General features: G+C 38.7%; 1 protein-coding gene across 1 annotated transcript in view; it reads right to left on the reverse strand.

Annotated features, from left to right (window-relative positions):
* The window catches only part of ARHGEF26 (Rho guanine nucleotide exchange factor 26), a 138815-nt gene that overhangs the window by 106064 nt on the left and 15777 nt on the right, over nt 1-16974 (reverse strand). The window contains exons 4-5 of the mRNA XM_052641663.1: nt 4759-4815; nt 1358-1518 (exon numbers count right to left, since the gene is read on the reverse strand). Coding sequence (XP_052497623.1) covers nt 1358-1518; nt 4759-4815 — 218 coding nt within the window. The remainder of the gene's footprint in view (nt 1-1357; nt 1519-4758; nt 4816-16974) is intronic.

Genomic DNA, 16974 nt, shown 5'->3' on the forward strand with positions numbered 1-16974 from the left:
TCTCCAGTGCATAAAAGTGAAAGTGAAGTTGCTCAGTCGTGTCCGACTCTTAGCGCAAGAATGGTGCCCCCCAAAAAAGCAATGGGCTGAACACAAGCAATGAGTCAGGTTCTAAAAGAGGACTTTTCAAGCTGCAGTGAGTGTAACCACCTGGCACACCACAGGCCTCTCTTTTCTAAGGTTCAACAGGTCCTCTGAACATGAATTTTTAAGTATCCATATCAGACACAAGATTGCCAAGATCTTTTCTTGTGGCAGAATCTGGCTTCAGAAGTTGTGTAACTAGCATAAAATACTAGGAGCTCTCACTGATCTGACCATGAATGCCATCTCTGCAGTAGCCCAAACTCACACACTAACCTGTTCATCACGGAACGTTCAATCTTGTGGTTTAAAAGGAAAATCTAGTATACCTGCACACAGAGACGGAACCAGGAGTACGTTCACGTTCCCATCACTACCTACCTGGCTCGGCCCTAAAGTGAGCAACGTCCAGTGAACAAATGAACAACGTCCAGATTCACCAAGGGTATTCAAGTCCTTGTGGCAGGTCCAGCCTTTGTGGGCCGTGAAGCCTATACACTTTGGAGGCCCTCTAAGAAGAAATCAGGCACTACAGCAAATATTTAAAAGATGCCCTTGCAAAGTAAGCAGACTTAAAGCTTAAGCTTCACAAGTTGAATGATAAACCCACCTTTGACTCAAATAAAAAACTGCCAATATTCAAACCATTTTGACCACCCAAAACAACAAGTTTGCACAGCTCAATTTAGTATACCACTGCACAAGGCTCCAGAACAGCTATGTAGTTCCTCAGGACAGAAGAGTTCCCAACTGAGGTACACACTGAGCTTCCCGCCCTCATTAAAAATATAATAATAATGAAAGTTCTTCTAACAGTGCTTATGGAAAGTGAAACAGGGAAAGCCTACAGAAATCATTATGGACACTATGATTGCACTTTAAAAATAATATATACCTATCTTAACAAAGCAAGAGTGTGAAAATGTAAACAAGTAATTTTTGTATTTAAATGTTATGATCATGAGTTACTTTTTTCTTTTCCAACTAAATGTTGTTATATTACTGGCATAATTAAAAAGGAAAAATAAAAGGGATAAAATAGGAAGAAAAACAAGGAATATGGAGACCTCAGATAAAAACTTCTGCTGTGTCGATTTACTACACACTTAGCATCTATTTACACATCAGCAATTTGAAACAGACCTTAAAATTTACTTCAAGGGACAAAGATAAAAGCCAATTGAACAAATGAGAGGCTTCACACCTCTCCTTTTTAGAGAACCCAGATGTTTGTTAGTAAGGAATATCTAAAGGCAAATGAAAGTGAACTTACTTTTTGCTTGCCTCACAGACATCTGTAATATTGGAGAAAAGATGGTGACTCTCGGTTTTGGTCATCGTATCACTCAGTGCTTTAGAATTTTTAAACATTCGTATCAAGATCTCCAAACTGAGTAAATATGAATGTTCAGAGGATATGACTTCAAAAATAGCCTGATGAGGAGGAAGAGGAAATGAGTTGTTAATTCTTTCAATTAAAGAATTTAAATCGAGCTGTCATAATTCTGCTATAACAGTATGTTTAAAAATGCAAAGCTGTAAGTATAAAAAAAAAAAGTACATTACCAAACTACTGTCTTATATATAAGGCACATATACCCAAATTTTGAGAAGCAGAGTCACTGGCTAGAGTATAAATAGGAAAAAATGAAAGCACTTGGCATCCTGAGGTCATGTTTTGCCAGAGGGCACAATCTCTGGGAGGAAGCTAGGGCAGGTCGTAAAACCTTAGGGTGACATTCATTAACCTCTGGGGTCATCTCCTCCAGCCCTGATTTCAAAGCATGCTGTTCTGGGACAGTGAAGATTTATGGACCTCCCTTGGGATTCAGAGACAATTTCTCACAAATCCATTTCTTCCCTCCCCTGTGGGTCCTTTCTCTCCCTGTGTTTTAATTCAACTAATTTGTAGTTAATATGAGCAAATATTCTGGGTGTATTAAAGAGCATGACTGGACCTACCCTCAAAAGGTTCTTATCAGCCACAGGAATTCTTTTATATAAACTCATACAATTGAAAGTAATTCTGTCCAATAAGCCACCCTTTCTCCTCTCTTCAGTGTCTCAAGAAGGAGTGAAGGACCCTCAGCAGAAACTCTTGGTGTCAGGCACACAGTGGTGGTTCACCTGATAAGCCTTCATTAACGATGAAAAGCCAACCCACATATGTGGAGAGATACCAACGCCCTCTGTAAGGAATTCATCTCAAGCCTTAACAAAATCAGATTCTCCTAGAATGGCCAGGCAGAGAGAATTCCTCCTCAGGGAGGGGTGGTGAACATCCTTGCAGGCTTGCGATTCCCTTCCTTCCTGGAGATCTTCCCTAACAACAGAGCCACCATCACCTTGACCTCCAGGGCTCCTCCCCTTAGGGCCCGGCCCAGAGGGACCCAGAAGAGTCTCCTTATAAGAACTAGTGCCCCAGCTGAGGTCAGGTGGGAGCAGGCAGGCACAGGCAGGTGGACGCCCCGCTGCCGGTGGACGGGCCATACTCTGTAGTATTCTGTGAATCAGGTTAGTGGTGCTAATCTCATTGTTCACCTCTGTTCCTAGCATCCATAATCATGTAGGTAAGTCTTACTTCAACGCGCTGATCGAACCTTGGTTGTGTTCCAGGGACTTTAAGTGATATAACCATCTAATGATTATGTCATTAGATGTAAAGACAAGGATGTTAATAAGAGTTTCATTTAACTTGTACCTTGTGTAATTCAATTCAATTAATAAAATTATCCCCAGGAAATGTAATACAGACTAAAGAAAGTTCACTCTTCCCGACCAAAAATAGTGGATTTCAGGTTGTTGATGGATATGGTGCCTTGGAATGATTAAAAACATTTCAAAGTAGAGGCTTTTGTAAACAAATCCAAAATGTGAAGATTCAAACAAAATGATATGATAAACTATACAGAATAGATCACAGGAAAAGATGAGTATGTGGTAGTTTAATATAATACATTTAATGTAATAACTTAAAACATCCTGCGTTAGAAACATCAACTACTTAAAGGCAAATCACATTAGATCTGTTAAATATCAGTATAAGAACAGAAATAAATCATAATTAGATTTGCTGCTATCATTACATTTTTATATCACAAATCTGAATAAATATTCTCAGAATGTAAGGGAAATGGAATAGATTTAAAAGAAAAGAAATATTCTAATAGGATCAGGACCCTGGAGAAGCTCTTGAGCTGTTCATGCCACAATGTTAACAGTAAAAAAAAAAATACCGCCTACTATCTATCATTAGGAAAACATATTTTCTTCAGAAGTATTTATAGAATGGAATACTATATAGTAGTTTGAATAAACGACCTAGGTTAATATGTCTTTACATGGATAAATTTCAAAAACAATGTTAAATGTAAAAAGCAGTCAACCAAAACATACGTTCAGAATCATATCATCTATCTACATCTTAACAGGCACACACAAACATATGTACATAAATAGATGTAATATGTGAACAGATGGATACACATAGATTCATAATTATAGTTGTCTCTAGGGAGGAGAGGAAAGGAATGAAAGGAGGAGAATGTAAGACTTCTATTTTATTGAAAGTCATATTTTCTTTATAAAAATTAGAAAAAATATAAATGTAATAATTTTTAAAATTCTCTGTGATGCATACAGCAATGTTATACATTATTCTGATTTTTTAAAAATAGTCCTATAATTCACCCTTATATTTTTGTGTAATTGCATGCCAATGAAATAAGAATGGGGTATTTCATATCCTCTATGGAATTTATTTATATGCATATATATGCCTAAGCTTATTTATCTCCAAACTCATATGCGTAAGTCAAAATGAAAGTGCTTTGAGAACTTCAAAATATTATTACAATGAGCAATTTTCTTAAGCTGCATTTACTAAATTTCAAGTTATGAAACTATTGCTATCTGTTCTATTTTTTATTAAGCAAACATGTTTTGGTATAATTTTAGATTTCTAGAAATCTTGCAAAGAGGGTTCAGAGTTTTTCCACTATCATCCTTTTTCAGTTCCAGAATCTAATCAATGTCTTTTCCATTTTTCAACATATTTCTTCCAATGTAAATATTATACCTGGACTAGGTGCTTTGTTAAGTTAAAATGACATTTTGTTTTTAGTTTTTGTTTGCTGAATTGCTCAATCATGTCCAACTTTTTGCAGTCCCATGGACTGCAGGGTCCTCTGTTCATGGGACTCTCTAGGAAAGAATACTGGAGTGGGTTTCTCCAGGGGATCTTCCTGACCCAGCGACTGAACCTGGGTCTCCTGCATTGCAGGCAGATTCTTTACAGTCTGAACCACTAGGAACCAGGTGCTTTGTTAAATTAAAATGTCACTGGGATATTTTAAATTTTCTTTTCTGGGAGCTTATGTGTAATTTTATTTGACAATAATCACATAACCTTTTTGTAAAAAAAAAAAGAAAAGAAAATGAATACGCTGTCGGAGGAAAACTCTCAACAAAACAGGCACCCCTGAGAATCCTAAAGAATCTGCTTGGTAGAAAATATACCTTTCGGAACTTCCCTGGTGGTCCAGTAAGACTCTGTGCTCCCAATGCAGCGGACTCGGGTTCAGTTCCTGATTAGGGAACTAGATCCCACAAGCTGCAACTAAGATCCAGCAAAGCCAAATAAATTAATAAAATTTCGAAAAAAAAAAAAAATACCTCTTGTCGCTTTCTTTCCTCCTGGCTAACTGTCTGAGATAATCCATTTCTCTTCACCTAGAGCAAAAAGCAAAATAAAGTTGAGCTCATTTACTTTCATAAACAACTTCTTTATTATGTAAGGCATAATTCTATGCCCTTCAAATTTGAATTAACTGCAAAATGCTGGATTCAGTACATATTAATTTTGAGTCTCATATCCCTCAGATGACATTTAATCACATTAATAAATTAGCATAGTACAACATTAAAGGAATGAAAAGTGTCTAGAACACTACCCAATGCGTTTGAGTTAATTTGTTCTGGTCTTAGTTCTGGCTATTCCTAAAATAATTACGAAATTAATCTCCCAATTCATAAGTGAAGAAGTCCCTGATAATAAAAAATAAAAGAAAGAAAGCCACCACCCTAAGAATTTACTGCTTAGAAACCCTGGTCAGTGATACGGTATCCTTATTACATTGAAAGTGTAATTTTAACACCATGTGAACACTCTGTGAAAACAGAGACTCAACAGAACACCAATGCTCTTTACAAAAACCCAATCAAACAAGAAAACACAGTCCTCCTGGCCCAATTTCAACAAGTTTTGGGACATATTTAATTTTGACAAATAAGGATGTTAATCTGATATTTTTTGATGAAGCAAGAGTACCTGCAAGAGCCAAGAATGCGAGTACCGTACTTGGAATAATGCAGTTGTGTCCCTAGTTGAATTCCGAAGTCCTTATCGCAACTGTTACACATTTCTACTTGATCGCTGCAGTTCCTACCAAAATTCAGTCTCTAACTCAGAACAGAGGTTGAATTATGAACCCCATGAAGGCAGGACCTGGAGTCTGTTCTAATATACCTGGCCCTGAGTCCAGCACATGAAAGACATTCATGTTTTTCAGTTAGAGTTTAACGAAAAGTAAGGCATGTACACAAGACCAACCAATTAGATCTTGCACTTAACAGAAGAGCAGCAAAAAAGACGAATGTCCTCCCCTTGTGTGAAAAAGCAATAGCAATAAAATGTAACAGAGGTCTTCAAACTTTCTGCTATCTACTTCCTAAAAAAGCTAAAAGACCATCTTCCCTTTAGACTCATTTTATGTTGACATTTCAAATTTTCATCCAAAATTTAAAGAATCGTAAAGACATATCTTCCTCTTAATTGTAAATCTAGACATTTTAACCATGTGCTATCATATTCTTTTAAATGGGTCGCGAAGAGTCGGACACGACTGAGCGACTTCACTTTCACTTTTCACTTTCATGCACTGGAGAGGGAAATGGCAACCCACTCCAGTGTTCTTGCCTGAAGAATCCCAGGGACGGCCGAGCCTGGTGGGCTGCCGTCTATGGGGTCGCACAGAGTCAGACACAACTGAAGCGACAGCAGCAGCAGTGGAATATAAAAACCATCATGACAATATCCACCATCATCCATTTAAAACATAAGGAGATTTTACATTATTCTTCTTTCTCCTTGAAAACCCATTTCTATGTCAATTTTCCCTCCAAATTTCCTGATATAATGCTGTGTCAGAGTATTTAATTAGTCACTCTAGCATTTTCAGGGCATAGGTTTTTACATTTAATTTTCTAAAATTTCTTGTGATCAATGAGCTTTAAGTATAAAGACTCTTCTGGATTGTATAATCACTACAAACACCATTAATAATCCATAATCAAAATGATGCAATTATTTCCAATTTCAATGCATTAAGCACTAAAAGTAAAATTTTACTAAGAATGCAACTCTGAGTGAGACGGTGTAGGGGTGTATGGTGGCTTCATTAAAGGAGGTTTTGCTGAAACCAATATTGCAGATTGACCCATTTTATTTTGTGCTGTGATTTAACATGCTGACACGGGGCACCAAACGCCAAAGTAAGATTTGAGATGGGCTTTCTTTAGAAAAATGGCAAAAGGGGTAACTGTGAAAACTGGAAACTGGAGAACAAAATCTGGTGTAACACTTTAACTGCAGATACACTCTCAGCTTTAGAGAAAGAATGCCTAGGAATTGAGGATCTGGAAAATGGTCCCCTTAAAATTATTCCTGCCCACCTCGCCTGGTCTTGCTGAATGCAGGCGTGTGATGTGTACCTCAGTGTGAAGACCGCTAGTATACCGTTCTTTACATGGTGGGGTCAGGGAAATAAAGACAATTTATGTTACTGCCTTCAACCTGGTTGTTAGAAAAGATTATAGAGAGTTGTACAATAGAGTAGAAAGAGTCCTAAGTCAATAGTAAAATCAACAATCATTTACTGACTGCCAGGAAATATGCCAAGTATTTTATATCCCTGTGATCACTGAATCCTCAGAAAAACTCTAAAAAGCCAATACTATTCTTATGCCTATTTCACAGACAGTAATAACAACTAAGACTTAGGATTCCAGATCACATAGCTAACAGATAGGAAGGCCAGGATCCTCATCCAGGTATACCAGCTCAAGGGGTCCCGCTCTTAATCATGATATTATCAGGGACAGGGGACCCCCAGTTTTCCATGAAGGCACCTTATTTCTAAGGTTGGGTGATTGTCCCTAATGATGATCCCTTCTAATGCCAGGTCTGCACCAAGTCTGCATGTTTGTTGTCACTGCACATATCATGGAATGTTCTCAGCCTTATCTACCATGCTGATACTGGGTCAGCCTGTCGGCAAGAAACCATGGTTAAAAAGGCGTCTTCATACATTTTAATAAGGGAGGAGACTGGCCAGAATGAAACCGTTCAGAGCTGCTCCCATTTGGTTAACGTTGAGTAGGAATTTCGCAGGATTTCCTGCCTAACTCAAAGCCCAGCAGATCAATATCCTGGTGCTGCGCCCACAGTCTTGGCAGGTGATGTCACCAGCAAGAATTTCCACACCACTAGCATCTCCATCCACAGCTACTACTCGGTTCAAACCCGGAAATCTTAAGGGGAAGAAAGTAAAGCATGTGGGCTTAGAGACCTACCCAGATACAGCTAGGTCACTGAGGGATTAAGAGTACCTCATCCTATCAAAAAGGAAAAAAAAAAAAAAGAAATCCCCAGCTAAAGTAGTTGCCCTTCTGAGGGAGAAGAGAGAAGGCAGTTTTGAAAAAGGCAAAGCACTCATGCATAGAATTATCATCTTTCACCAACATTAATAAAAAATGATCAAACATTCCTTTAACCAAGAAGTTAACAATTAGAAACCAGTAGCCCATACAGAACTGACTGATAAAGAAAACAAAAGGTTCTAGAAAGTACATTCTTGGTTTACAATTAGGAAAGCTGACACATTCAAGGATCCAGAAGGCCAGGCCTGGAGTTATGACAAGCCAGCTCCACCTGGCTGACTTCCAGACCACCGCTTGGGGCCCGGCTGGACGGGTTCTTCTCCAGGGCCAAGAGGAAGCTTTTTGTCCACCTGAGATCTTCCACATGCAACTCTAAATTACACAGTACCTGAGAGCAGGTGCCTGGAGGCAGAAGATCAAGAGTGGGCAAGAGGGTTTCAGAGACTGAAGAATGTGGAAAATGAAACCAGAAAAAGAAGGGGAGAGGGGATATATAAGTGGGCCCCACAGAGACTGGCAGAAGACAGGCAGGAGAATGGGGAGAATGAAAACACAGAGCAAAATGTCAAGTGGAGAGAAACAAGGAAAGAAGGGGGAGGAAGGAGAGAGGGAAACAAAAGAAGGAGAAAGACTGTGCAACGATTTTAATAGTATGTATCTCTGGAAATTTTCTATTCAAAACCAATGACCTATTGCTAAACCGAAGTAAAAATCACTGGTAAGCCCAGGCTTTTCTTTTGCACAAGCACACAAATATGTGTGTAAAACATATGTTTATAATAATACCTACAGTTTTTACGTTTACATGTTTTCTGCAGTTTGCACACTTTTGCTAAGAGAATTAAAATATCAAGTTTATCATATTTCTCCAAGTGTTCTCCTTGTTTCCACGTGCGGAAAAGATAATACACCAGCTTCCAAAACAGGATTCCTATTCTGTCATCTAAAATGAAATAAACTAAAGCATATAGGCTCTTTTTAAAACTTTTTACATATGTATCTTGGCAGTGGCGGCTCCAGAACACACAGACTGCCAAGCAACAAGCCTTTACAGCTCTCTTCTGACCTCACCAGAACTTGCTCATTGCTTTAAATTTCCTATTTAACTATATCAACAATAAGTACAGTTATAAATGTAGTTGAATGACACATTAAGTACTACACTCAGTTTGAGGTTCTTGGTTTTGTACAATCCAACTAATTCACAAAACTGTTCAAATCTTGCCATGGCAGATTCTATACTCTTAGGAGAACATGTGAATATATGTTAATATTTATTTGACATATATGACATATATTCAAATAAAAGTGGATAAAAATTAATTCAAATAAAACAAAACTGTAGCCCACAACTACAGTTCTGACATATGTTAAGAAATATGAACATATATTATGTGACTTGTCAAGGCAGTGAATGCAGGGAACTCACTAATCTCATAATAGCTCTAAATTAATAATTATAAATTATATTTTTACTGCTGTAATTGGTATTAAAATTCTCCACCTATGATTTTTTTGTAATCAACATATTTTCCATGTTCAAAAGAGACAAAAATTAACAATTGGCTAAAACTAATAAAAAACAGTAGGAGATATTTCATCAATGGATATACTGTCTAACTGGCCCCAAGATACAGTTTTTGAAATTTAAGGTAAACTCCCCAAAGGATAGATCCAAAAGTTACTCTACCTAAAACTTATGCCAAGTTAGTCTGGGAAAGACAAATATCATATGATATGGCTTATATGTAGAATCTACAAAAATTACATAAATGAACTTATTTACAAAATAGAAACAGATTCACAGACATAGAAAGCAAACTTATGGCTACCAAATGGGAAAGGAGAAGGAGAGATAAATAAGGAATGTGTGATTAACAGGTGCACACTTCAACATAGAAGACAGATAAACAGCAAGGACCTGATTTATAGCACAGGGAACTATACTCAGTACTTTATAATAACCTATATGGGAAAAGAATAAAAAATAATAGATATATGTATATGTACAACTGAATCACTTTGCTCTACACCTGAAACATGACATTGTAAATTAACAAAGCTTCATTTTTTTATGATTAAAAAAATGAATAAAATGGATGTTAATTTCCTTCATGATCCTTTGCAAGTCTGAGCTTGTTAGATGACTATCTCATGAAGGAACAAGCAGGCTTTAGGTAGTAATTCCACTTCTGCACTCATCACAGCTACAGGTGATTTCACCTTGTGAAAAACTGTCTTAAGAAAACCTAGGCAATGTTCCTTGCCCTCTGACGCCACTGACTACAGCAGGTAGTAAAAGCCGGGTTCTCTAAGTCTCCAAAAGAATCCTGAGGTTGCCATGTATAACTAAGCCTATCTACAGGATAGAGCCTGCCCTGTAACTGTGTACAGAGCCAAGAGGAATTAACCCAGTCTCTAGGCTGATCGGATCATTTTCTATGGGGTAAACAGGGATATGACCTCAGGCCCTCTATGACTTGACATTGTTTCTATATAGATAAGATGGGTGCACGTTCTTTCTCTTTTAACCACCAGCCAAAGAAACCAGAATAGGAAGGCCTGCAAAAGGCTGACTGACCAAAGAGACTCAGAGAAGTAGTCAATTAAAAATGAGATCAGATATTTATAATCCAAGTTCACTCAGGCTCCATAAAGCACTGATGTCCACTGAATATGCACTGGAGCTAAGACCTTCAAACTTAAGAGTTATCCATTTGCTGAAAACCAGCTGGTTTATTCATGCCTCCTGGTGACTCGCGATTCATGGGCTTCGATTCTGGAGAGTTCAAATGGGAAGAGAATGAATTGCAAAGTAAAATTATACCATGGGATACACTCACTCCTAGGTGTTTTCTACAGACTTAAAAGAAATTGAACAGTCCTAGAACTTCCAATGAGTTACGAGTTCTTTCACTTCAACAACGCAGGAACAGCAGCTCTCTGAGAGTATGCTTGAAGTTCCTAAAATGAAAAATCTGCCACGGGCCTGAAACTGTCTTCTGAAAGTAGCCTCCACCTCGTCGGCTGAGAAATCACTGAGACACTATCCACCTAAGCCACAAGCTGCTGCATACCAAGGGCCAGAAATCCAGATGATCAAAGATGAGATAACTGAGGTCAAGATGGGGACAGTGCCATATTTTTAAGGAGAAACAGGTACATAGATCACTATTTTTTATAATAATGAGAGGTAGAAGACAATGGCCCATTTAATAAAATCATGTTCTTGATTTAAAAAGATCTCCAGTGACATGCCAGGGATCTCATCATTTGCTCAAAAAACCAGAGTACCTCTCTCATCTACTTTTGCTAAAACAGTAACATTCTATAATCTTAAAACTATAAATTCTATAAACTTAAAACTGAAAATTCTGTAATCCTCACCAAAATTATTGAATCTCAAGAAACAGCAAGCTCTGCCAGCCCCCCAGAGGTAACCTCGGGTCTGCTAAAAGCGTGGCGAATGCAGATAAGGCAAAGCAGGGCTCGGGGCTCTGACCCTGCAATGGCCTGTGTCTCCCTGGATAGCCAGAGCCAGGATTCCTGACTGAGTTCCAGCTACTTCAACACAGATAGGAGGTAGAGAGCACAGACCACAAACAGCAAGGTACTTAAGTAAACTGTAGTGCCCTGTAGAATTTAGGAGAGGAGAGTGCATGTGTTACTTTGTAGCCAGCCTCTGTAAACCAGCATCCTTTATTTAGCCAAGATCTGATTCAGAGTTCTGGTTGGTTCCTCTTGTATTTCTCCAACTACTGATGTATCCAATGCTTACCATGCACCAGGCACTGTTCTTGCACCAGGCACCATGCATCTAAATCTTCTAACAATACCACAAGAAAGGTATTACTATTGCTATTTTACAAATAAGAAAACAGAGACACAGGAAAGTTAAGTCATCATGAGCCCTAATAAGTGGTCAAGCTGGTATTCAACTCAGGCGTGCCTGCTGCCCACAAGGACTAATTTCTTTACCACCACAGTGCACTGCCTTCTCACACTTCTGAATTTCTTCGAGGTATGTGTGACTTGCAGCTACCCTTCCTTTAAACTAAGGTCCTCCCCTAGGATACCTCAGAAACTGCATCCCCAAATGGATTCTCAGCTCTTGCCCCAGAGACAACTAAGCTGTTGGCAGGGTGCCTGGCAATTTAACTTGTTGATTAGTCCTGACAGCCGTGGAATCTCCACAAATACCTCTCTTTGACTTGTGGCTCTCAAAACCATTCACTCCCCTGTGAGCTACTGAGCCTGGACCCAGGTGGACTCAATCTCTATCCCCCAGTGACACAGAAGCCCACTTCTGCTTTTTCTATCAACAACCAAGGGGAGAACATGAGATCAGGACATACATGAAAAGCTAATGTCACAGAAGTAAGATAAAAGGAAAACTGGTTTTAGGGGGAAAAGGCAATTTTATAAAATAATTTCATAAAAGGTGAGCAGTTTTAAAAATTGGAATATTTAATAAAATACTGAGGAAGAGACCAGACTAATAATGGTGAACAGTGGAGGGAGTTGGGGATGGTGGTAAAACCATAGCAACTTTCAGTCTTGTGTTCAGTTTTGTAATAAGGTGAATGCACTTGCATTACCTTTGTAATTTAAAAATGACTATTTCAAAGAACTTAATTTAAATTTTGAATTTTAAATTGGAATATTAAGAACAAACTAATGACTAACCAAGGGGAATTGGTTAAAAGAACCAAACATTAAAAAAAAAAATCTACCTATTTGATGAAATATAAATATGGGCTCTACAAAGGTTGTTACAGAAGAAAGTTTAATGACATGAAAAGTCATTTACAGTGTTGTTAAGAGAAAAAAAATGGGTTAAGAAACAGCAGGTTTAATGATAAGCAAATATTTACAATATTATTAAAGGGAAAATATGAGCAAAAAGACAATATTATTTTATTAAGTTTTGCTTAAAGGAAGAGGAAAATTCTAAATACACACTAAGAAAAAAAAGAGTCTGAAAAGTTATATGCCAAAATATCAACAGTGACTACATGGGAAGGATTTCAAACAATTTTTATTTTCTTCTTTTTATCTATTGGTACTTTTTAATTTTTCACTAATAAACATCTCTTAGCTTTGGAATTAAAGCATCACTTTTAATAAAAACTAAGTTTCAAAGTCTTTCCTCAAAAAAAGAAACAAAGCAAGTAGAGTAGGCAAAGGGAACTGTTTAGAGATGCCAACAATACCTGCATTTCTTAGTTGCTGCCCACAGGAAAGCTCATGAGAGGTAACCATTCACAGATAAAAGTAGCTAAGATAAAGACAAGCAATGAGAAAGGTTTCGGTCAAGCCCAAACCAGGCAGTGGCTTATGAGGCAGTGTTGACAATGAGTGACGACAGGCAGGTGCGCAGATGGGTGAACAGAGGAGGACAGGGTTAGAGGTGCGTAACTGACAATGAAGCTGATGACACATGGTTGAAGGCATGAGTCAGGAAGGGGCTGATGAAGGCAGAACAGGTCTGAGGGGCTCTTCTTGCAGAAAAGGACACCTGTTTATAAAGGAGGTGCCAACATCTTTGTTGCCATTCTGTTCTTGCTTGTTATTTTTGTCAAGTGGCAGATGGATAGGAATGATCACCTCCAAACAGTAAATTCCTTAGAACAACACTGACACTGAAGTTAGTTTCCTAGATTTTCAATACAATCTAAACTTGAGCAAAACTGGTTTTGGAAAAGTGGGTACTAAAGTGAACTGATGTTTTACATGCAATGTTCAAAGCATGCCATGATCCCACTGGATAGGAATTACCTTATTATATGGAGGAGATCTGAGAAACAGGCATAGAATTACCAATATTCTTTCATTTACCTATATCTCAAGTTTCATTTTCAATTCAATTATTCAAGCAATTATTTTATACTTCTATTGTTTTTATTTTTGACTCTTCACCCATCTAGCCCATCTAGATTTAGTCATAATCTTTAGAGAGCACTTTCCTGACCTTTACCGCTTTCTAGGACATCTATCTGTGTCACTCATTTCTGCACTGTGCCCTAAGTTCTTTCAAAAACATCACATAGACCTTTCATTTCTATTGTCTCCTAAACCAGCTTCTAAGTTCCCACAGAGTAGGTACCGGCTTTAGGTTTGTTTTGTTTGCCCCATTCACCCCGATTCAGCAAAATACATATGAATTTTGGAGTCAGATACTAGCATTTTGAAACTACAAACTTATAATCACTAAGTGAATGGCAAAATAAAACCCCCAAATTTCTGATTGTCATCTACATCAGGGTAAAAACAAAACAGAAAGGACAGGACAGAAAATACCATAGTGCACTGTGTGTATTAAGAGTAACTTCCACTTTGTGAAGCTTTTGTTTGAGATACACAGACACGTGCACCCATGAACACACATACTAGGTTATAAGTAAAATGTATTTCTCATTATGTTGCTGCTGCTGCTGCTAAGTCACTTCAGTCATGTTTGACTCTGTGCGAACCCATAGATGGTAGCCCACCAGGCTCCCCCGTCCCTGGGATTCTCCAGGCAAGAACACTGGGGTGGGTTGCCATTTCCTTCTCCAGTGCATGAAAGGGAAAAGTGAAAGTGAAGTCGCTCAGTCGTGTCCGACTCCTAGCGACCCGATGGACTGCAGCCTACCAGGCTCCTGCGTCCATGAGAGAGCAGACAGACCAGGCAAAAAGGGAAAAGAAGAAGACAACCAACAGACTACTTCTGAGATGAAGTCACATCATTGGCCAAGGACCTGCCTGATGGAAATGCGGTTTCTGCTCTTTCAGGGCCCTAGGTACACGTCTGTTATTTAGACAAACTTGAAAGGCTCTGCTCCAGGTAACCTTAAGACCATAAGAAAAACAGTAGGAGAGTAACCCTATTTGTCATCTCAGAGTTTCAGCTGCCTCATTATATGGTGGAGAAACAGCAGTCACCTTCATGGTATTGTCACAAGGATGATATAAGCTGAATGAAATGACCTAGTCCCATCCCCGGAGTACAGTATCCTCTGCAAATACTGGGTTAATACTTCACCTACATGTAAAAAAAATTAATATCATGATGATCCAATTACATGTTCCAGAGCTACAGCCACCGTGCAAGTCAGCCTCTACACTGCCTGCTCACACTGAGACCAGCTGAGTATGAGTTTAGCAGACAGCAGCCATAAACCTTTGTATATCACTACCAGAAGCAGGGTTTCCTGCTGCCCCAAATGGGAACTGTTCCATTTTTATTATTGCAGTCAGATGAGTAGTAGAGTTTATTTCCTACACCAAAGGGGAAAATAATCTGCAATTTCCTTTCACTGGCAACAATACTTCCTTTTGCAGAAGCTGTCCACTGGCTATATAGTCCTTATGCCCCCAAATAAGAGATATATAGGTAACAAATGCCAAAATGATCCTAAGACAGAAGAGTACAGATTAATCATGCAGAAAATCAACAGGCTTTACATATTCTGGATAAATCAAACAAATTTAGAAACAAACTTTTAAGCACTAGCTCCATATTTACAGACTCAGTAGTAATTTCAATGGTGACAATTCCTCTATTCAGTCATCATGGAGACAAATCACTCTGTGGATGTGGAATGAATGGCCCCATCACTGGGCCAAGAGAAGAGATACCACAAGGGGACATCTTAAGGTCAAGAGGGCAAACACAAGAATCTGATGGGTAATTTCCATAAGCCCAAGCTTAGTACTATAGAGCCCTTCCCCACAGTTATTCAGAACTCCTCAAGCAACTGAGCTGGGACTTTCCCTGGTGGTCCAGTGGTTAAGAATCCACCTTGCGATGCAGGGAACATGGGTTCAATTCCTGGTCGGGGAACTAAGATCCCTCATGCCGTGGAGCAACTAAGCCCGAGCACCACAACTACTGAACTGGCACACCACAACTAGAGTTCACGAGCCTCAACGAAAGAGCCACAACTGAGACTAAGTGCAAATAATACATAAAAAAGTAAAGCAAAAGTAACCAAGCCTTCATTCCTTTTACTTAATTACACTGTATTCCTACAGACTCCTATTGTTCTTAAATGCATCCCATCCACCTCCCCAAAAGAAATTATCAAGTGGAGGACAATTTTATTTGATTTCATAGTGTGCAAACACCTAACGTAGGTAGTTTTAAACTATGAACATACCAAATTTCCTAATGTATCAAATACATTTATTAAATCCAGGATGTAGCCAAGCAAATGTCAAGAACTTTTCAAATAAAAATTAAAAACAGCCTCCACATAGTCCCTAAATAGGAAACTTTATGGCTATTTTAACTGCTGGGTAGCTTTCTGTTATTTTTACTTATGGGATTAGGTTTTGCCTTCATTCATTCACTCATAAATTTATCACAGATTTACTGCCAGCCTACTGTAATTCAGGCACTGTTTCATGTGCTAGGGATATAATAGAGAATATAACAGACAACAATCTGCCTTCATGCAGTTTTTATCTCAGTGAGAAAATATGGATAATTAACAAGAAAAATAAATCACATAGTATGTTAGAGGGGTAAGTGTCAGGAAGAGGATAAGAAAAGTTAAGGAGGTGGTAGTGAAAGAGTCACGTGTAAGTTGCAGAGACAGCAAGTGCAAAGGTCCTGAGGCAGAGTGAACCTCACACTAGAGGAACATCAGTATAACTGAGCAACAAGCAAGACAGAAGCAAGAAAGGAGTTCAGAAGAGTAACCAGGGGCCAGAACACACAGTCTCACTGGCCTCTGTAAGGCTTGGTCTTTACTTTGAGTGGAATTAAGAAATCACCTAACACTTCAGAAAAAAACATGATATCTTAGTACACTGTAACAGGATCACAAATCAACAATATAACTATATAGCTGCTGTATGGAGAAGAGACCAATAGGCACAGAGGCAGATGTAGGGAGCTGAGCTGGGAAGCACAGGGGACAATGCCCCTCCATGTTGACAGAATGGCAGCAGCAAAGCAGCTCTATTCTGAAGGTACAGGCAACAGGCTCTGCACCAAATTGGAAGTAGGTTATGGGAGACAGAGAAGTGTGGGGAATGGCTCCAAGGGTTTTGATCTTCAAGACTGGAAAATGGAGTCATTATCTGCTGAGAAAAAGAGATTGTGAGAGAAGCTGATTTGGGTGGGAGAGAAGGGAGTGATTAGAAGTCAACTTTTGGACAGGTTAACTTTGAGATGCTGGCTAG

Source organism: Budorcas taxicolor, chromosome 1 (assembly GCF_023091745.1).
Source record: "Budorcas taxicolor isolate Tak-1 chromosome 1, Takin1.1, whole genome shotgun sequence".
Taxonomy (NCBI): domain Eukaryota; kingdom Metazoa; phylum Chordata; class Mammalia; order Artiodactyla; family Bovidae; genus Budorcas; species Budorcas taxicolor.